The sequence below is a fragment of the Cetorhinus maximus genome, chromosome 2 (assembly GCF_964194155.1).
Source record: "Cetorhinus maximus chromosome 2, sCetMax3.hap1.1, whole genome shotgun sequence".
Taxonomy (NCBI): Eukaryota; Metazoa; Chordata; class Chondrichthyes; order Lamniformes; family Cetorhinidae; genus Cetorhinus; species Cetorhinus maximus.
In genome coordinates this window covers 112,341,636-112,363,486 of record NC_135880.1, presented here as the reverse complement: position 1 = coordinate 112,363,486, position 21,851 = coordinate 112,341,636, and the positions used below count along the sequence as shown (strand labels likewise).

General features: G+C 43.5%; 1 protein-coding gene across 2 annotated transcripts in view; it reads left to right on the top strand.

The window, feature by feature from the left end:
• LOC144696773 (hippocampus abundant transcript 1 protein-like) overlaps positions 1-21,851 on the top strand; it is a 125,076-nt gene that overhangs the window by 50,648 nt on the left and 52,577 nt on the right. For both annotated transcript variants that reach the window (XM_078568503.1, XM_078568494.1), the window contains exon 3: positions 4,851-4,913. In XM_078568503.1, the coding sequence (XP_078424629.1) occupies positions 4,851-4,913 (63 nt within the window). The remainder of the gene's footprint in view (positions 1-4,850; positions 4,914-21,851) is intronic.

Genomic DNA, 21,851 nt, shown 5'->3' with positions numbered 1-21,851 from the left:
AGAAGGTTTACTAGGTCGATCCTGGGTATGGAGGGATTTTCTTATGGGATCAGGTTGAGTAGGTTGGGCCTGTACTCATTGGAGTTTAGAAGAATGAGAGGCAACCTTATTGAAACATGTAAGATTCTTTGGGGGCTTGACAGAGGAGATGCTGAGAGGTTGTTTCCCCTTGTGGTAGAGTCGAGGACCGGAGGGCTTAATCTCAGTGAGGGGTCGCCCATTTAAGACAGAAGAGGAGGAATTTCTTCTGAGTAGTGAATCTGTGAAATTACTGCAGAGACCTGTAGAGGTTGGGTCATTAAGTATATTCAAGGCTGAGATAGACAGATTTTTACTCAGTAAGGGAATCGAGGGTTATCGGGAAAAGGCAGGAAAGTGGAGTTGAGGATCATCAGACCAGTCATGATCTCATTGAATGGCAGAACAGATGTGATGGGCCGAATGGCTTACTTCTCCTACGTCTTATGGTGTTATGGCTTTATTTAGGACTGATGAGGAGAAACTTCTTCACTCAGGGTGGTGAACCTGTGGAATTTTCCACCACAGAAGGCTGTGGATGCCAAGCCACTGAATATATTTAAAAAGGAAATAGATTTCTGCACTCCAAAGGTGTCTAATGGTATGGGGGGAGAGCGGGAGTATGGCATTGAGATAGAGGATCAGCAATGACCATATTGAATGGCAGAGCAGGCTCAAAGGGCCAAATGACCTCCTTCTCCTATTTCCTATGTTTTCTGTGTTTCTGAGCTGCGGACCTGTTAAGGACGTTTTTAATTGATAATCGTCATGGTTGATGATGGCAGTAATATACAGAGGGGTGCCGCAGTGATCTCTCATGCATTCCTCTTAAATGGATGTGATTTCTCCAGACAGTTGGGTATATTGGACAAAACAAGTTTCCCCCAATAAAAGCCTATTAAAATTAGTGAATGTTATTTTGATCGTAATGGTTGGAACATTTGAACAGAAGCAGAAAGTGCTAGAATTAAAGAAACAAAATAAAGTAGTTGCATTTTTTATTATTACAGAAACAAAATACTGTGAATGCTGGAAATCTGAAATAACAGAAAATACTGGAAATACTCAGCCAGTCAGGCAGCATCTGTGCAGAGAAAAACAGAGTGAATATTTCGTGCCTATGACCTTTCAGCAAAACACAGACGTGAAAAGTTAACTTTCTTTTCCCCGCATGCTGCTGACCTACTGAGTACTGCCTGCATTTCCTGTTTCTATTGGATCTTTTGTCTCCTTGTGGAGAACCAAAGTGCTTCACAGCCATTTAAGTGCTTGTGAATTGTAGTCACTGTCGTAAGGTAGGGAAACGCAGCAACCGTGTTGCATATAGCCAGGAACTGCGAACATCAATGAGATAATTGACCAGATAGTCTCTCTCTTTGAAGTGATGTTGATGCTGGGGTTGAGAAGATGAATCCGTCAAAGTTGTTGGGTGGTAGAGAGAAAAACAGCCAAGGTGGAGTAATGTTTATGAGTGCAGATTTTTTGCCGGAACATAATTCCGGTGATAACAATCAGTGGCCAGACTGTTTACTTGTTTCATTTTCTGGCTTGTTTCCAGCATTTTCTAAACGAACTGCATCTGCAGTTCATTCCTTCCTCCCGCAACTCATTTTCTCCTCCTCTTCCTCAGATTAACCATTTCAATATTCTCGCAATTTGCACATTTTGGATTTTTTTTTCCCTTGCCTCGCCAAGGTGATCTTAGCTTTGCTTTTCTATTGTGTAGTCTTCCAGTAGAGGGAGAGGAATATATTTAATTCTGATGTTACTAAAGTCAGTGTTCCAAGCAGAAGACTGCAGATTCTCAGGAGAACAAGCATCATTATTCCTGAGCTTGTTGGCAACAGTGCAGGAACCCAAACAGAGACTGGAATGGGAATAGATGGAAGGAGTTAAAGTGGCAAGTGACAAGGAGGTCAGGAACACACTTGTGGACAGAATAGAATTACTTAGCAAATTAAGTAGTATATTATAGTCTAATGCCACTTAAACCCTGACTTTATCAGACCTGCCAACAAGGGTGGTACTCTTGTTGTCTGGAGTACTGAGCACCAACTCTCAATCCTACCTCTCCCTGGACCATGACCCCACCACCAAACATCAAGCCATTGTTTCCCGGACTGTCAGTGACCTCATCTCCTCCGGAGATCTTCCCTCCACAGCTTCCACCCTCACATTCTCCCAACCCCGCACAGCCCGCTCTAGCTCCTTTCCAAAATCCAGAAACAGGACTGTTCCAGTAGACCCATCGTTTCAGCCTGTCCTTGCCCCACGGAATGTATTTCTTCCTATCTTAACCCCATTCTCTCTCCCCTTGTCCAGTCTTTCCCCACCTACATTCATGATTCCCCTGATGCCCTATATCATATCAACGATTTCCAGCTTCCTGGCCCTAACCGCCTCCCCTACCATGGACATCCAATCCCTCCACACCTCCATCCCCCACCAGGATGGTCTGAGGGCTCTGTGCTTTTTCCTTGCATAGAGGCCTGAACAATCCCCATCCTCCACCTGGCTGAACTTGTTTTCTCACTGAACAATTTCTCCCTAAATTTGTCTCACTTCCTCCATATAAAAGGTGTGGCTATGGGTACTCGCATGGGCCCCAGTTATGCTTGTCTTTTCGTGGGCTACGTGGAACATTCCTTTTTCCGTCCTGCTCGGGCCCCTCCCACAACTCTTTGGTACATCAATGACTGCGTTTCAGTGCCGCTTCATGCTCTGGTCTGGACCTGGAAAAATTTATTGATTTTTTTTTTTGCTTCCAATTTCCACTCCCCTCTCTCCTTCACATAGACCATCTCCAACACTTCCCTTCTCTTCCTTGACACCTGTCTCCATTTCTGGTGATAGACTGTCCACCAGTACTCATTACATGTCCACCGACTCCCACAGCTACCTCAGCTACAGCTCCTCACATACTGCTTCCTGTAAGGACTCCATCCCATTCTCTCAGTTCTTTCGCCTCCATCGCATCTGTTCTGATGATGCAGCCTTCTAAAACCACGCTTCTAACATGTCTTTCTTTTTCCTTAACCGGGGTTTCCCCCTACTGTGGCTGACGGGGCCCTCAACCGCATCCAAACCATGTCCTGCACCTCTGCCCTCACCCTTCTCCTCCCTCCCAAAACCATGATAGGGTCCCCCTTGTCCTCACTGTTCACCCTGCCAGCCTCTGCATTCAAAGGGTCACCCTCCGCCATTTCTGCCAGCCCCCCTCCCCCTGTCAGCATTCCATAGGGACCGCTCCCTCCGTGACACCCTGGTCCAATCGTCCATCACCCCCAACTCCTCATCCACTTCCCATGCACCTTCCCATGCAATCACAGAAGGTGCAACACCTGCCCCTTTACTTCCTTCCTCACCATTCAAGGCCCCAAACTCTGCTTTCAGGTGAAGCAGCGCTTCACTTGCACCTCCTTCAATTTGATCTACTGTATTCGCTGCTCCCAATGCGACCTCCTCTACATTGGGGAGACTAAATGCAGATTAGGTGACTGCTTTGCAGAACACCTTCGCTCAGTCCGCAATCATGACCCAGACCTTCCTGTTGCTTGCCATTTCAACACATCATCCTGCTCTCATGCCCACATGTCTGCCCTTGGCCTGCTGCAATGTTCCAGTGAAGCCCAACACAAACTGGAGGAACAGCACCTTATCTTCCAGTTAGGCACTTTACAGCCTTCTGGACTTAGCATTGAGTTCCACAACTTCAGACTGTGAATTCTTTCCTCCCTCTTGACTCCTTTTTTAAATCCAATTTTTATGTATTTATTTTCATTTATTTATTATTTTTTCTTATATTTAATGATTTGTTAATTTTTTATCCATTTCTCCCTCCCCCCACAGGGCCATCTGTGTCACATGTTTTTATGTTTTGCTTTCACAAGTGCTGACCTTAGTTCTGCTGTTAACACCTTCTGCTATCTTAGCTTTATGCCACTCTCAGCACCTTCTTTACTCTTCACCGCTACCATTAACACTCCCTTTGTTTTGTGTCCATGACATCTTTGTCAATCCCTCTTTAGCTGTCACCTATCCCTGACCTTCTATGTTGTTCCACCTGCACCACTTCCTCTTAAACAGTATAAAATCCATCACATTTCTACTTCTCTTTAGCTCTGAAGAAGGGGCATACGGACTCGAAACGTTAACTCTGTCTCTTTTTCCATAGATGCTGTCAGACCTGCTGAGTTTTTCCAGCATTTTCTGTTTTTATTTCAGATTTCCAGCATCCGCAGTAATTTTCTTTTATCCACTTAAAGGGAAGTATGTTTGCTAATGTGCCATTACTGGGAAATAGGGAAGGTTGTTAATTAACTTGTAAATATAGAGTCCATGTTATAGCATGCTGGCTCAGTGTTGGTATAAAATTAAACAAAACCTCTGTATACTTTCTTATGACATTTGTGCATTCTATATTGGACCAGGTTTTGTGTGACAATGCTTTTCTGGTCTTCAATGTTAATCCGTGTTCCCTGTAAAATGTGTGACTGTGCAAGCAGCCCGAAAATTGCCATGTTTAAATCAGTCCCTTTAGCTTATCATCTGTGCTCAACCACACAAAAAAAATTAATAGGGCTGTGCATTTAAATAAATCACCCTTACACTCAAAAAGAATTGGAGGGAATGTTGCTACTGTCATATAAAATTTCTCAGCATAACTAGTGAAGTGTTTGCATAGATCACTGTACAAACATGGCTGCTGCCAAACTAAATTAAAGCATGAAAAATTGGAAACTGTTGATAGTAAATGTTTTTATTTTGTAAATCTAAGCATTTACTAGGTTCTGTCTCTTGTACATCTAATATTTTTACTCTCTTCTTGACAGGTCCTGCATGAAACCTTTCCCAAGCATACGTTTTTGATGAATGGCCTTATTCAGGGTGTAAAGGTAAGATGATTTCTGCAATTCAATTCCCAGATTAGCAGAAATAAATAAATTAGGTATCAATTCATAGAAATTCAGAAATGAGCAGAGATGTATTTTGCAAATGAGGCTGTGGTTTTAGAGCTTTGAAGGTCACTGCAATATCTCAGTTAAAATTTCATTCTATACAGTAAGCCCTCACAGTTGTGGTTGCATTCCTGAAAATCACAACTTTGAAACAACAAGTGGATCATGGGTTCCCATAGGAATCGATGATAAAGCCGGTGTTAGGTTCCTTTGTTTTTTACCGGGCAAGCAATATCCAATGTGAGAGTTGAAATGCTGTACTGTACATGTGTAGCAGTGCATTCCTAGCTGGAATAATGTGCAAATAAAATAAGTTGAATATAATGGAAATACTACATAAATTCAAATTAGATAACACCGAATCCGTCAAACAAGCCCTGAATAGCTCCCTCTCTCACCTACAGCACTCCTGAAGCTGTTAACTTTTTTGCTTGCTTTCCTCTGTTTGTCCAGTCTGTTTGTTTGTCCTGTTTCCCCCCCCCCCACCCCCCAGACCCCTCCTCCTTGTCCCATGTTTACCCTCCCCACCTCCCTGTCCTGCTTCCCTGCCCCACCCCTGTCCTGTTTTGCCCCACACTGCCCCTTCCCTTCCTCACCTCTCTCTCCAGAGCTTGGACCCCTTCCTGGCAGTTTGCAGGGGCCGAGTCTCTGTCCTGGGCCACCGATTTGAGCCAAGGGCCCTGCTCCCTCTCCCGCCCCAGGTTACTAGGACTTCATTACCAAGCCAGCAGCTTCTCTTCCCTGCCCTGTACTACGACTGGATTTCTGGCTTCGCGCTCTCCCTGCAGCCTGGGCCTCTGGTGTCTGCGGCGGCAGCTCTGGCATTAAAAGCATAGCGGCCGCTGACATAGACCGCAGCATGCAGGGGGATGGGGCCAGAGTGCAGATATGAAGCCGAAAATGGTGACACAAATCAAAAAAAGGCCCCCAAAGAATAAACAATGATAAAGTGAAACCATGTTACACAGGGTGACTTAAAGTGAGAACTTAATGCACTTGCAATGTTTCCGAACTGTTTCAAACTTATTTTGATGTTTGTCGAGCTTTGCTCAAAATAAATTGTTTTCTTCAGGTACTTTGCTTGGAATTGAGTATGCGGAATAAACAAATGTACATTTAAAAGGCGTATGCTGAACAGCGGAAGCTGTGGTGCAGTCTCTTCCTCTTATGAGCAGAGTCATTCTGCATGTTTCAAGAAAAATAAAGGAAACCGAGTCAATGCAATGATTTGTGTTGCAATTTCTTTGTGCGCTTGGCTTTTTTAAATATAGAAATTTGTATGTGACATCTACAGGAGAATGTGAACAAGGTCTTTCGGTGTGTCTAATTTTGTTTCTTGGTTACAAATGTTTAAATTTTTAAAAATACTGCAAGAGTTTCACCACAAAGAGTGGCAATGAGAATGCTGTTCCATGCAATGTCACACTACAGGAGTGAATAGCATTTTACTTGGAGGGTTTTTAATTATTTTGCTGAATGTTTCTGGAAACATTTAATGGAAAAGGTTAATATTCTATTTGAGTGGCTGAACATTCATATAAAGAAATGTGCTTTTTTATATAACTATACTCACTATCTCATACATATTGTATCTATTGAAAACCCACAAGCCACATCCCGATTGCTGACTTCTGAATTTGGGTAAAGCTGTATTTGGTTTGTGCACTCCCAAATTCATTTTTAAATTATTTCGGGTTCCCTTGTGTTACATGGGCGGAATCGTCCCAGATTTGCACTAAGTGCGGTAGCAGGCAAGAAAAAGAACGTTCTACCTGCCTACCGCAATGGCGGCTTTTCACCCCGTATCGCCCCAATTCCGCCTCACTAATCATGCATTCCCGGGAAACTCATTGTTTCGCTGCTGGGCAGCCTCCGATTTGCTCGTCACCTCGCAGCTTCCTCACACTGGGCGCCATATTTAAAGCACAGCTGAGTGCGCACCTCTCACTGCTTCCAGCCCAGGGCTGCTGCACAGAAGGCATGGCCCTGAAAGACGAGAAGACTGCAGCCCCCCGATTCAGTGACACCTCCCGGGAATGCCTTTCAGATGCGGTGGAGGCCTGCTGTGATGTCCTCTACCCCCACTCTGGTCGCAGGAAGAGCAGCAAAATCACCGATCCAACTTGGGAGGCGGTGGCAGCGGTGGTTAGTGCCAATGCCCTGCAAAAGTGCTGGAAGAGGATGAATGATTTCATCCATTCTGCCAGGATAAGTCACTCTTCTCATCACTCTCAACTCTCACACTCAAACCCATCACACATCCACAACACTCTGCCAGTTCTAGGGACATCACCATTCATTCTCTCTCACACACATTCATTGCCCTTGTCTATGGCACCACTCGCCACCCACGCATTTCAGGCAACCTTATCATCTGGCCTGGTGTTCCGCTTAAACTCTATCTATTCATGCAGGCCAAGCTGGCACACAACAACAGGGAGAGGCTGCAAAGTGGTGGAAGAATGCCCAACATCAAGGTTCTAACAGACTTTGAAAATAGAGTCATCCAGCTGACCAGCAAAGATCTGGACTGTTCCTGTGCTGACGGTGAGGTCAGCGGTGCTCTACCAAGTGAGGATCCAACAGTGCAACATCCATCAGATAACCATGCTGTGAGTGATGTGTCCTCTTTCATAGGCCACTGCCATGCACTGATTATCTCCCCTTGTTTTCGTAGGCACATCTGGGAAACATCCGACGGAGTCCACGACCCAGATCCTCGACTCAAGCCCCGAAGATAACTTGGAAGAGGAATCTGCTGAAAGCCCAATTGAAGACCCATCACAACGCTTACCCATACCCTCCACCAGTGCAGAGACACACACTGAGGTGGGGCCTGGTTCTAGAGCAGCCTCGGGGCCACAGTCTGATGAGCACATTGCACTGTCTGATCCACAGCAGGTGGCGGCAGCAACTTCTCAGGTTTGGAGAACTGCTGGAAGGCAGAAATCTGCTCAGTCCAAGTCAGATGACGAGTCTCTGGACTTGGTCGTACCCCAGTTGCTGAAACTGGAAAGGCAAGCCTGGGAACATCAGGAAGGGATGTCAGCTGCACTCCTCAGAGTGCAAGGCACAATGGAGGAATCCGCCTGTCTTCAGTGTGAGATGATAGGTGTGGCACCTAGGTCAGCATTGGTAGGATGGCGGCCGCCATGGAGACCTTGATCCAGGATGTCGCACCTGCACTGCTGCATGGGCCCAACTCCATCGCTGATGCCACAGTTGGCCCCCAGCAGTGTCAAAGCAAGACACGCACGGGGCAGCTTGATCTTACCCCGGCTTTCCCTTCTCAAGAGTCAGCTAGGGGCTCTTGGGCACCCTTGGGAGGAAGACCAGCGGGTGCATACCCTGGGGCCATCCACCCAGTGACTCTGGGAGTGTCCAGCACATCCGAATCCCCTCTTCCTGTGATCCCAGCAAATCCAGCTGCGCAGGCTGAGAAGGGTGCCACTGCCAAACAGCAGGACCCTAAAAGCAGGCGAGGGCCCTCCAGGTCTCAGCCCTCCAGAGGACCTTCCTCGTCAAGTTCATCACAGACAGAGAGTAACAGCCAGCAGGCTACCTCTGCCTCTGCTGTGCATGTCGGGGGAGCACCAAGACGTTGCAGCAGGGTTGTGAAGGTTAAGAGGGTATGGGTTGCCCAGCCTGGGCACGGGTGTTAATCACATGCACATATAATGTTCATTATTGTAAATAAACTCTCAAGAATGTCTCCCTGCCTATGGTTCCTTGTTCTGATGAACAGTGTTTGTGTCACTCAGATGTGAAACCTTGGTTCCTGCACAAGATAAAGGCGGTGTCTCAGTCCAAGGCCTCTTCCTTGTGTGTTGTGTAACTTTCAGACCAAAGTGATGGTCTGGCCTCTCACTCACTGGACACATTAGTGATGGCTGCACCTCAATGGTGCTTGACATTGCTGTCAGAACGTCGTGGGCAGGCATCAGAGTTCTGTCATCTGCCACCTATGAAGTGTGGCAGAACACCCCCCCACCCCATCTCTCCATCTGTGACTGGTGACGCTGAGCTCCTGAGCAGGTCAGGTGCATCTAATGTTTCACAGCTCCGTCTCCATGTTATGACCCTGATGACAGAGTGCAAGCGAACTGCCCTCAGCCAGACAGGAGTCAAACATTCACAGGTGCCATGTGAGGATCTATGGTGTCTCCTCACTGCATGGCGTCATCATCCTCCACAAATCTAGCAGCAGTGAGGGTCTCCTGAGTGCGCCTGCCTCATCTGACAAGTGCGATGGCCTCATCGCTGGCATCCTTGCCTTCAAGGACTTCTTCACCCTCATCCCTGTCAACATCCTGCCCCTCCATCTCCTCCTCAGCCAGCTCCTCTCCCTTTTGTAGCATCGGTTGTAAAGGGCGTAGCAGATGACGACGATGCGTGACACTCTCTGTGAACTATATTGCAGGGCTCCACCAGACCGGTCCAGGTACTGGAACCTCATTTTCAACATTCCGATGGTTTGCTCCACCAAGGTGCGAGTTGCAGCATGAACCTTGTTGTACCTTCTGTCTGTTGCACTGGAAGGCACTGCGTGGTTATTAGCCACATCCTCTGCAGGTAGCCCTTGTCCCCAAGGAGCCAGCCCTGCAGTCTCTGTAGACCCTGGAAGACTTAAGGGATCTGAGACCTAAGGATGTAGGAGTCATGGACACTCCCTGGGAACTGTGTGCAGACCTGCAGGATGGGGTTTCTGGTGGTCACACACCAGCTGAGTATGCAGCGAATGGTAGTCCTTGTGAGTTACATAGTTGAACACATGTTGCCACAGAGACCTGAGCACCCCGTGAGTGCAATCAATGGCACCCTGCAACCTTTGGGGAAACTTGAGATCGGGACAAATCCCAACGCTCTTGATTCCTGGCTTTCCTGATCCTGTGTGAAATGCACAAAGTTGTGTGTCTTCATGAAGATGGTGTCCATGACCACATGGATGTATTTGTGGGTGGAAGTTTGTGATATCCCACAGAGGTCACCTGTGGAGCCCTGAAAGGAGCCACTGGTGTAAAAATTGAGCTCTGCAGTCACTTTCATGGTCACTGGTAGTGGATGCCCTCTGTCTCTGTGATGCCAAACCCTGCAGCAGCTGACAGATGTGACCAATCAGTTTCCTAGACATGCACACTCTTCAGCGACACTGGTTCTCGGTCATCTGCAGAAATAGAAGACGGCATCTATAGACCCTGGGTCTAGCTAGGTGCTGACCAGCGAAGGCTTGCTGTGGCTCTTCAGTGGCATGTGTGAGCGTCCCAGCCACCCCTTCTTCCTGAGGGTACTGTTCCTCTGCACAGCCAGGCGCCTACGTCACTCTCTTCTCCTTCGTCTCCAATCTCTGTCAGCCATGAGGCATATAGCTAGGTTAACAGGCCCCATGCTCTTGATGCTGTGCTCCTGCTGGATGAAAGAGAGATGCATGGGTTACCATGAGTGTACTAAGAACCTTTCTTGTTTAAGTCTGAAGGCCCCTAAACGCTTCCCAACGTTTCACCACTTGGATGGCCAGAGTTTAGTGCGCTGCATGGCTGCCCGTAACCCCACCCTCCTCCGCCTACTCCACTAGACTGATTGGCGGCAGCTTCACCCACTGGACTGCATGCTGTGCTCTCAGCTCAGGCGCAGGCATTCTCCTAACCCGCACTGCAAGGCTGCACTGTTAGCTTGAGCCATGGGGGAGACTGTTCCAAACCTGAATGATGACATTGCAAGGGGCTGAGAGTCTCCACCAGTGACTGCTCCATGGCCAGCTTTAGTAAGGAGATTGTACAAAGTGACCAGTCGTCCAACTGTTCTGCAGCCCCCTAAAACGCTCATTAGTTGGCAGTCTGTGCCCAAGGGGCAAAACTTTGATGCCTCTGTGTTGTTTGAGTGGGCAGAGAAGCTGGAGGCCCGACTCCAATCATAGTTCAGGCTCAGCCACACTAATGTCTCAACTGCAGGAGGAATGGTGACTTTATACAATGTTTCCCTAATGCTTGGCCATTTCCCTCTCCCCACACCCCCAAACCCTCGTACTTGTTTGTGCACTACCATCAACCGCAGTGCTGCCCTTGCATTCCTCCCTTCCCCCCACCAAACTTGCCTCAACTGCAGGTCAGCCCTTGCCCCCTCCCCAACTTGCCTCAATGGAGTGCTGCCCTTGCCCCCCCCCCCCCCCCCAAAACACTCTTCAACTGGAGTGCTGCGCTTCGACCCAACCCCCAGCTCGCCTCAATCATAGGGCAGCCCTTACCCCGGCACCACACTGTCAGCCAGACGGGAAAAAGCAACTTGCCTATGCCCTTGCCTGAATTCACAGCGCCTCAACCTTGAGGTCCAGCAGGTGACCCTCACAAGGGTTGTACAACGTTACTGTGCACTCACCTCTGAGCTCCCCTCGCAGTACAGGTTGCCAGGTACACGCCTTATATATGCTGTTGTGAAACACGTCAGCGTGCAATCACGCCACCTTCCCCGGTGATCCAACGTCGGGGGAATGATTCCGCCGAGCTGGGTTTATAATATGCAGATGTGTTACAATGAAGTTCCCGATGTGCGGCGACGGGAAGCGTGGCCCACCATTGATGGGTGGAGCAGATGGTTGTAAACATTTTTCACAATGGCATTAAACCGATTTTTGGCCTTCCCGCCTTGGCGCCAGCCGTCAATGGGAGCGAACAATTCTGCGCCATGTGTTTTCTGACTAAACCACTTCACAGGTAACTTGCTGTAAGGCCTCCATCATTACAATCCACTCTGCACCACCCTAACAGCAGAGCTAATGCCCTATTTAGTTTACAGTTCTGTTGACACAGTCTGGAGGTTAGTGTTGGAGAGTGTAAAGTAAATGAGCTACTGAGAGTCAACGAATGAAATGGATTAACTGACTATTCTGTTGGTGACGCGCTAAACAAAGATGCTCGAGGATAAGGCTGACCTGCTTTCTGTCTGGTGTTTTCTTCCGTCTTACAAGATGTTAAGATAAACTGTTTGCTGCATTGTATGAATCTTCTCCTGCCCTGCCCACTCCTCCCACCCCCACAAATTATTGGGGATGATCCAGTGTTCAGAACATAACCATGGCTGATGTATTTTAACATGATTGTGCACATTGTTATTTTACCTTTGTGTGCTGCTGTGGAGACTGCCTTGCAATGCAACTGCTGAAAGTTCCATTGCATTGGAAACTTTTGCTTTAAGAAACACGAGCAAAAGAAAAATTAAATCATCACGATGAGGAAATTCTGCATTCCTGTACCCAATGTTCTGTGCTGCTCTGCTTGCTTTGCAATTGGCAAGGATTATTACTGTCTTTTAAATAATACTGTTCTGAAAATCTGATGTGTTAGTGATTCCTGCACAGGTTGATGAAAAAAGGCACTCTTGAGTCAGGGACAGAAACAATGCAACATGTTGTTAGGTTGATCCGATTATCATGCACATGGCTTTGACAATGTATGTTAAATGTTCAAACTCACTTTTAAGAAACTAAGTTATTTTTGATAGCCGACAAAAGGAACCTTGCATACACATCATACCCTTGAGATATGTTATGTTTTCTGGCTCTCATAAGTTCACAATAATCACACTTTAAATTAAAATACTGGTGCTTCTTGGAGTGTATTTCTTGCAGTTTTTCATGTGCCTGGTATTTGTTTCATGTCTCATGACTGCTGTGCAGCAGCAAAATGTGGCACCCCAGATGTACATTCTCATAGCAATTAGTTCCTATTTCTTTACAAATATTATAAAACAAGATATAACCTATGAAACACAAAATAATATGGCAACATCCTAGTGAACTCTGTTGTTATGCAAACCTATCTCTTAAACAAGTAAATATTCTCTAAAGTAAGGTAAATATTTGTCGTATTTATGTTTAATAGAGAATTGTACACCCCATTCTATGCCTCTGGAACTTTTAATTTACCTAGAATATTTTCCCCAACTCATTTCATCTAGATACTATAAACATAACAATCGTTAAAGGTTTCAGTTTGACTTTTTTTACCCTTAATGCTGCTTTTATGAAATGCTTTGTGGGAGTCTTGAAATCTAGTTCTTGTCCATTAGTAATTAGTACAACTCTCTAGAGCAACTTACTGCAATGCATGCTTGCTTAATAATGACAGCTGTAGCTGATGTTCACATTTAGAATTAAAATGTTGTATAAATTCTGAGTTTTTGGCTTTGAGTTTTAACTTTATAAAATTGTAAGTTGTGTCTCCTAATGAGTGACTACTGAATTTGAAGATGAGCAGGCAAGTTTTCAAATACAGTACAATTTACGAACATACGAACAAGGAGCAGGAGTAAGCCATTCAGCCCCTCGAGCCTGCTCTGCCATTTAATAAGATCATGGCTGATCAGATAGTAACCTGAAATCTGCATCCCAATACCTCAATAACCTATCATCCCCTTGCTTACCAAAAATCTATCTACCTCTGCCGTAAAAATATTCAAAACCTCTGCTTCCACCACCTTTTCAGGAAGAGAGTTCCGAAGACTCACGACCCTCTGAGTGAAGAAATTTTGCTTCATCTCTGTTTTAAATGGGCGACCCCTTATTTTTAAACAGTGACACCCTTATTCTAGATTCTTCCACAAGAGGAAACACCCTTTCCACATCTGCCATGTCAAGACCCCTCAGGATCTTTTATGTTTCACTCAAGTCACCTCTTAATCTTTTAAACTCCAGCAGATACAAGCCTAGTCTGTCCAACCTTTCCTCATAAAAACACCCACCCATTCTAGGTATTAGTCTGGTAAACCTTCTCTGAACTGCTTCCAATGCATTTCCATCATTCCTTAGGTGACCAATACTGTACACAGTACTCCAAATGTGGTCTCACTAGTGCTCTTTACAACTGAAACATAACCTCCTTACTTTTGTATTCAATTGCCCTTGCAATAAATGATATCATTCTATTAGCTTTGCTAATTACTTGCTGTACTTGCATACTAGCCTTTTGTGCTTCATGCACTAGGACACCCAGATCCTTCTGCACCTCAAAGCTCTGCAATCTCTCACCATTTATATAATATACTTCTCTTTCATTCTTTCTGCCAAAATGGATAATTTCACATTTTCTCACATTATACTCCATTTGCCAGATCTTTGCCCACTCACTTAACCTATCTGTATCTTTTTGTAGCCTCATGTCCTCTTCAAAACTTACTTTCCAACCTATCTTTGTGTCATTAGCAAATTTGGCAACCACCCCTTCAATCCTTTCATCTAAGTCACTTAGATAAACTGTAAACAGTTGAGGTCCCAGCACTGACCCCTGTGGCATGCCACTTGTTTCATCTTGCCAACTTGAAAAAGACCCATTTATGCCTACTCTTTGCTTCCTTTAGCCAGCCAATCTTCCTTCCATGCCAATATGTTACTCCCTATACCATGAGCTTTTATTTTCCACAATAACCTTTGATGTAGCACTTTATCAAATGCCTTCTGGAAATCTAAGTACAGTACATCCACCCCACTTTATCCATAGCACATGTTACTTCCTCAAAGAACTCCAATAAGTTGGTTAAACACTATTTCCTTTTCACAAAACCATGTTGACTCTTCCTGATGACCTTGAGCTTATCCAAGTGCCCTGCTATAATTTCTTTAATAATAACTTCTAACATTTTCCCTATGACAGATGTTACGCTAACTGGCTTGTAGTTTCCCACTTTCTGTTTTCCTCTTTTTTTGAATATTTGCTATCTTCCAATGTAATGGGACCTTCCCAAATCTAGGAAGTTCTGGAAAATTAAAACCACTACATCAACTATTTCACTACAACACTTCTTGTAAGATCCTGGGATGAAGTCCATCAGGACTGGGCTCTTGGCAGCCTGCAGCTCCAACAATTTACTCAGTACCACTTCTTTGGTGACTAATTTTCCTGACATCCCCACTTCCATTCCCTGGTTTACAGCTGCTTCTGGGATGTTACTTGTATCCTCTATAGTGAAAACTGATGCAAAATACATATTTAATTCATCTGCCATCTCCTTGTATTCCATGATCAATTCTCTAGACTCACTTTCTGTAGGACCAATGCTCACTTTGTTAACTCTTTTCTTTTTTAAATATTTATAAAATCTCTTGCTATCTGTTTTTATATTTCTGGCTAGCTTCCTCTCATACTCTAATTTTCTCTTCCTTAATAGTCTTTTGGTCATTCTTTGCTGTTCCTTACCTTCTGTCCAATCTTCTGGCCTTCCACTTACCTTTGCGCAGTAATATACTTTTTCTTTAAGTTTGATGCTATCTTTAACTTTCCTAGTTAACCACAGATGGTGTGTCTGTCCGTTGGACTTTTTCTTATTTGTTGGAATGTATCTATTCTGTGTATTCTGAAATATCCCCTTAAATATTAGCCACTGCATCTCTATTGACCTATTCCTTAACCTAATTTGCTGATTCACTTTAGCCAGCTCAGCCTTCATGCCCTCATAATTGCCCTTATTTAAGTTTAAAAACTTAGTCTCAGACCCATTCCACTGTCCCTCAAGCTGAAGGTAAAATTCAATCATGTTATGGTCACTGCTACCTAGGAACACCTTCACTATGAGATCACTAATTACTCCCATCTCATTGCACAATACTGGGTCTATTGTAGCCTGCTCTCTGGTTGGCTCCAGAACATGCTGTTCTAAGAAATTAGCCCAAAACATTCAATGTACTCCTCATCTAGGCTATCTTTGCCCATCTGACTTTTCCTGTCTATATGTAAATTAAAGTCACCCATTATTATCACTGTGCCTTTCTGACAAACTCCAATTATTTCTTCTTCCTTTATGCTGAACCATACCATGTGGTTACTATTAGGGGGCCTGTATGTACCACAAGCAACTTGTTGCCGTTACTATTTCTCACCTCTACCCAAACCATTTCAACATCCTGGTTTTGTGAACTTGGGTCATTCCTCTCTATTGTGCTAATACCACCATTAACTAACAGAGCCACCCCTCCACCTTTTCCTCGCTTCCTGTCCTTCCTAAATATCCCGTACACTAAAATATTCAGGTCCCAATCCATGTCCCCCTGCAGCCATGTCTCCGTAATGGCTATCAAATCGTAATCATTCATTTCTATGTGCGCTCTTAGATCGCCTGTTTTGTTTTGAATGCTACATACATTCGGATACAGAGCTTTTAGTTTTAACCTTTTATTCTTTTTATAACTTCTAGTTTCATCTATTGATTTATCGTTAAATTTGTACTCTCTATCCCTCCCTGTCACGGTCTGTTTTTCATTTCCTGTAATAATACCTTTTTCTTTTGTCTTGCCTCTGCTCTTTGATTTGCCACATCTTCCTAAATTTGATCCCTTACAGTTGATCATTTCTATTGTATTTTGCCCTTTTAATACTAAAAGCTCCTGATGGTACCTCTGTTTTGTGAATTGTGGCAGTCAATCTGGCATATTGAGCGCTTGGATTTTACACTGTTTGTGTTCCTTATATTTATGTAATTATTTTTAGTATAAGTTTCCTTTTAGGTGTAGGTAATGGTTCATCTGGATTCAGAACAGGTTATCTTCAATGCTGGAAAGCCACATCTAATTAAATACATTTTAAGGATTTTGGTTCACTTTATAATATAATTATGATTTAGTTTGTATTGCAATTATCTAGGTAATGATTAAAATTAAACACTGTATAACAGACCTCCTTAGCATCACAAGAATTCTCTCAATTGGGGACTCCTGAAGACTGGTTTGGCTTATGCCTAGCTACCTTTCTCCCACTAGCAAGCTAAGCATATAATAAATCTACCAAAACCGAGGTCTCCTCTGGCAGCTAAGTGGTAATAACAATGACCAAGAATTTGCAATTAAAATGACAGCAAAACTGTCAGTACTTGGTGTGATAATCATGCAAAATTCACTGCATCTTTTCCAGCCTTTGCATATCTGCAGGTAAACATGGAAATCTCTTAAGTTGATGTCAGTGATAACCTTGCTCCATAGGGTGCACTGTCGCAGTCATTGCAGATGTAATCAATACACAACGATTTGACATGAACCTTAACTACTTATGCACTATTCTCACTATAAGCACCAATGAAAATGTTAAGCTTTTTCAATCAGGAGTGACTGAGATCTTTAATGCTGTACTAAGTCGTCATTATTGTTGAGTAACCTCTCTGGCCCTGGAAATCTCATTCAGAATAACATTTAAAATTGAATGATCTTTAAGATCTCAAAGGTTTATATTTTTAAAGTCTTATGTTTCAGCTTCTCCCTTAATCCCATGTGTATGTCCCAATCTTTATTTTAGAAACATAGAAAATAGGCGCAGGAGTAGATCATTCAGCCCTTCGAGCCTGCTCCATCATTCAATATGATCATAATTAATCCTCTATATCAACAACATACTCCTCTCCCTCCCCATAGCCCTTGAAATCTATCTATTTCCTCCTCAGATATATTCAGTGACTTGGCTTCCACAGCCGTCTGTAGTAGAGAATTCCATAGGTTCAGCACCCTCTCTGAGTGAAGAAGTTTCTCCTCACTTCAGTCCTAAATGGTCCAACCCATATTGTGAGACTGTGACCCCTTGTTCTAGATTTCCCAGTCAGAGGAAACATCAGCCCTGCATCCAGTCTGCCCAGCCCTGTAGGGATTTGATACGTTTCAATGAGATCCCCTCTCATTCTTCTAAGCTCCACTGAATACAGGCCTAATCAGCCCAATTTCTCCTCATACAACAATCCTGCCATCTCAGGAATCAGTCTGATGAACCTGCGCTGCACTCCCTCTATAGCAAGTATATCCTTCCTTGGGTAAGGAGACCAAAATTGCGCACACTACCCCAGGTGTGGTCTTACCAAGGCCCTGTACAGCTGCCTTAAGACACCCTTGCTCTGTATTCAAGTCCTCTCGCAGTGAAGACCAACATACCATTTGCCTTCCAAACTGCTTGCTGCACCTGCATGCTTGCTTTCAGTGATTGGTATACAAGGACACCCAGGCTCCTTTGTGCATCAACATTTCCCAATCTATCATGATTGAAATATTACTCTGCCATTCTGTTTTACCTACTGAAGTGGATAACTTCACACTTATCCACATTATACTACATCTGCCAGGTATTTGCCCACTCACTCAACTTGTCTAAATTGCCTTGAAGCCACTTAACATCCTCCTCACCACTCACATTCCCACCTAGTTTTGAGTCGTTAGCAAACTTAAAAATATGACATTTGGTTCCCTCATCCAAATCATTGATATATATTATGAATGGCTGGTGCCCAAGCACTGATCCCTGCAGTACCTCACTAGTATCGCCTGCCACTCTGCAAAAGACCCATTTATTTCTACCCTGTTTCCTGTTGACTAATTCTCAATCCATTCCATTTTTATTACCCCCAATCCCATGTGCTTTAATTTCGCATACTGCGCACATGTGGAACTTTATCAAAAGCTTCCTGAAAATCCAAATGCATCACATCCACTGGTGTTCTCCCTTATCTGTTCTGCTAGTTAACGTCCTCAAAAATTTCCAGTAGGTTTGTCAATCATGATTTCCCTTCCATAAACCCATGGTGACTTTGTTTAATCCTGTTGATATTTTCTCAGTGTCCTGTTATCAAATCCTTTGTAATCGACTCTAGCATTCTCCTTCCTACTGATAGGCTAACCAGCCTGTGATTTCCTGTTTTCTCCCTCCTTTTTTAAATAGTGGGGTTATGTTTGCCTCCCTCCAATCTGCTGGGACTGTTCCAAAATTTTGTCGTTGCTGGAAGATGACAACCAACGCATCCACCATTTCCATAGCCACCTCCTTTTGTATCTTGGGATGTAGATTATCAGGTCCTAGGAGTTATCAGCTTTCAGTCCCATTAATTTCTCCAGCACTATTTTTTTAATAAGACCAATTTCCTTCAATTCCTCCTCCTCACGGGACCCTTGGTTCACTAGCATTTCTGGGAAGTTATTTGTGTCACCCTCCATGAAGGCAGAACTGAAGTAGTTGTTTAATTGCTCTGACATCTCCTCCTCTATTATAAATTCTCCCATTTCAGACTGCAAGGGACCTACATTTGTCATCACTAACCTTTTTCTTTTTACATCTTTAAAGAAGATTTACAGTCCTCTTTTATGTTCCTTGCAAGTTTACTCTCATACTCTATTTTTCCCCTCTTAATCAATCTCTTGGAAAGTATTTTGCTTTCTGTACAATTATTAATATGTGAATTATAACCTCTGCTTTTTACTCCTGGCTTTGCTGTCTGTGAGAATTCTTGAGTCTGATTTGGCTGATCAGTCAGCTTGCTGCATCCGCAATGTCACAGTTGGCTTCAAATTGAAAGTCATCTCTGAGTAGAGGAAATCCATGCTTTGGATCCACTAAATCATCGAGGGCATCTTTTCTCAGTGACGAACATTGATCCTCCTCCGCTAACCACAAAATTAGGGCCTTAACTGCTGTACCACCGGGCTAAATAGGGTGCCAGGTTCAATTTCCACTTTGTGCTAAGTGCACAAAGATCAGCAATGTAACAAAACTGGCCCTTCTGCTCCTTAGCTGAGTGAGGTGATAAAAATCTGCTTCTGTCTGCTCTGTAAAGTACATGAGCTTTTGACATTTGACAAGCAGATTGTCTTCAGTTGTACTAATGAAGAAATAGATGAAATAAACATCCATTAGATTTCACTTTATCATTGATTGATTTTATGCTGAACATCTGAAAACTGTTCACTTTGCTCTAGAATACCGGCTGTATTCCATCAACAGGAGGAGAACTTGTCAGGTCAAAGCCCCGTTTGTTTTCAGGATTCTGTTTCATCAGAATGTAGATTAGAGAACATGGAGAAAGTAAATAGAAACGCATCACACAGGAAAAGGATAAAGATGCTAAACCACATCAGGAAATGGTTAGCAGGCAAAAGTGATGTGCCTTTAAGCATTTACTGATCCCCATTTTAGCTCTTTACAGATCATGATATGTCTCTTGTGTGTGTGGTTGTCTGTTTTTCCCTCCCCCTTCCCCTTATTCCATCCCTTCCTAAATATTGCTCTTCTGTAATGTCATCTGAGGAAGGGTTCATACCAGAAACATCACCTGACTCGTTTTTTTTATTTTGACGAATGCTGTTGGACCTGCTAAGCATTTCCAACTTTTTCTGTTTTTTAATTCAGAATTCTCGCATCTGCTGTAATTTGCTTTCTGTTTATAATTGAGTTACTGGTAGTTCTGTTACTCTGCATTTTATTCCTTAATCACTCAAGCAATGAAACCTGCTTGACTTAGGCAGAATCTAGACTTTTGCGCTACAAGTATAAACGCTCCTGGATACATTTGAATTTGGCTTTAGTTAAATGTAAACAGAGAGAATATTTATAAGTCAAAAGCAACCACCATCCTGGGCTCCTGGTTTGATGTGTTTTTAAGTTCTTTTTAAAGCCTCATTCTATGAGTTCAAATTCAGCTGAGCATGACTGGCATTATTCTGTACTTTAGCACCAATTACAGATTGGGCAATTTTTAAATTATGCACAGATAGGAAAACTAGATCTGAAACGTGTTATCATAGCAGACTCCCTAATTTCCCTTTTACTTTTTAATTTTTAAATGTTACTTATCTTTCAAACTGAGTCCACTCATCAGAAGGGAGCCTACTCATGCCATACAGAAATGGTGAAATGATCTTTGTTTCATCCTAAACAAAAACAGAATTACCTGGAAAAACTCAGCAGGTCTGGCATCATCGGTGGAGAAGAAAAGAATCGACGTTTCGGGTCCACACGACCCTTCAACCTCCTTCCGTTTCATCCTCCTTTGTGAGTGTGAGATTGGGTTATAGTGATTTGGCCCATGATGAGTGTTTAAGGTCAGCATCCATTAGAACAATGGATTTTCAACTTTCTGCGGGAGGTGGTGGGTGGTGAGAGGGAGCCTCCTCCAAATGCCAAAATGCTCTCGGAGATCCTCTACACTTGTAAAGATCTTTATCTTAACTTCAAAGATCATCAGATAAAGGAAAATGGTGTTGTCATTGCCCAAATTTAAGAAAAAATTAGCATATGGTGTTATAATCTCCATAGATATCAATAACTGATTTAAACTTCCAGTTGCTAGTTGAAAGAATTACACATAAGATTTCATGTTTTAAAACTTTTGTTGTATGACTAAGGATAAGAAGTTATGGGAGAGGTTAGAAGAGCCTCCAACTTGCATAATTTTTATGTTGCAGAAAAAGATATACGTGACTAATGTTAAATGTCTTTAAGTCAATCACAAGCCAAATTATTTTCAAAATAGATTAATTTGGTAGCTCCTTGAAATCAGTTCCTATTAGCCGGAGGTGTGAGAATGATCTGTAACCAAAACTTAAACTTGTTATCTCCACTGATTGTGATAGACCTGCTTTATGTTTCCAGTGTTCTGTATTTGTTTTAGTTTTCCAGTATCTGCATTACTTTACTCTTTATTATAACCTGTATTCAGGAAAATAATTTGGTTGCAACCAACATGCTGAGGTAATGGCCACTGTTTGCACAAAATCTGTCTATTGACTTTAGTTGCAAAATGTTTGCTGAACTGAATATTGTAGACAACTTGGTGGATTCCTCTGCATTGCTAGGAATTCCTGTTAGCTTTCAATCTAAAAACACTTAAGTGTTTTTTCACAATAAGACTCAAATGACAAAACTATGTTGTAGAGTCTTAACCTTGGAGCCATGGTACCTTTTGCCTATCTTGGAATGTGTGAATTGTTCAGGCCTGTCTATGATCTGGCAGATTCAACATATTAAAAAGGTAACCACACTCAAGGAATGGAAACATAGATGTGCACACCACTTCAGGTCCTGTCGGCACCAGTCATTGAGCATGAATGGGAGAGGAATGTCCTGGATAAACAGACTTTGTAGTGTGGTT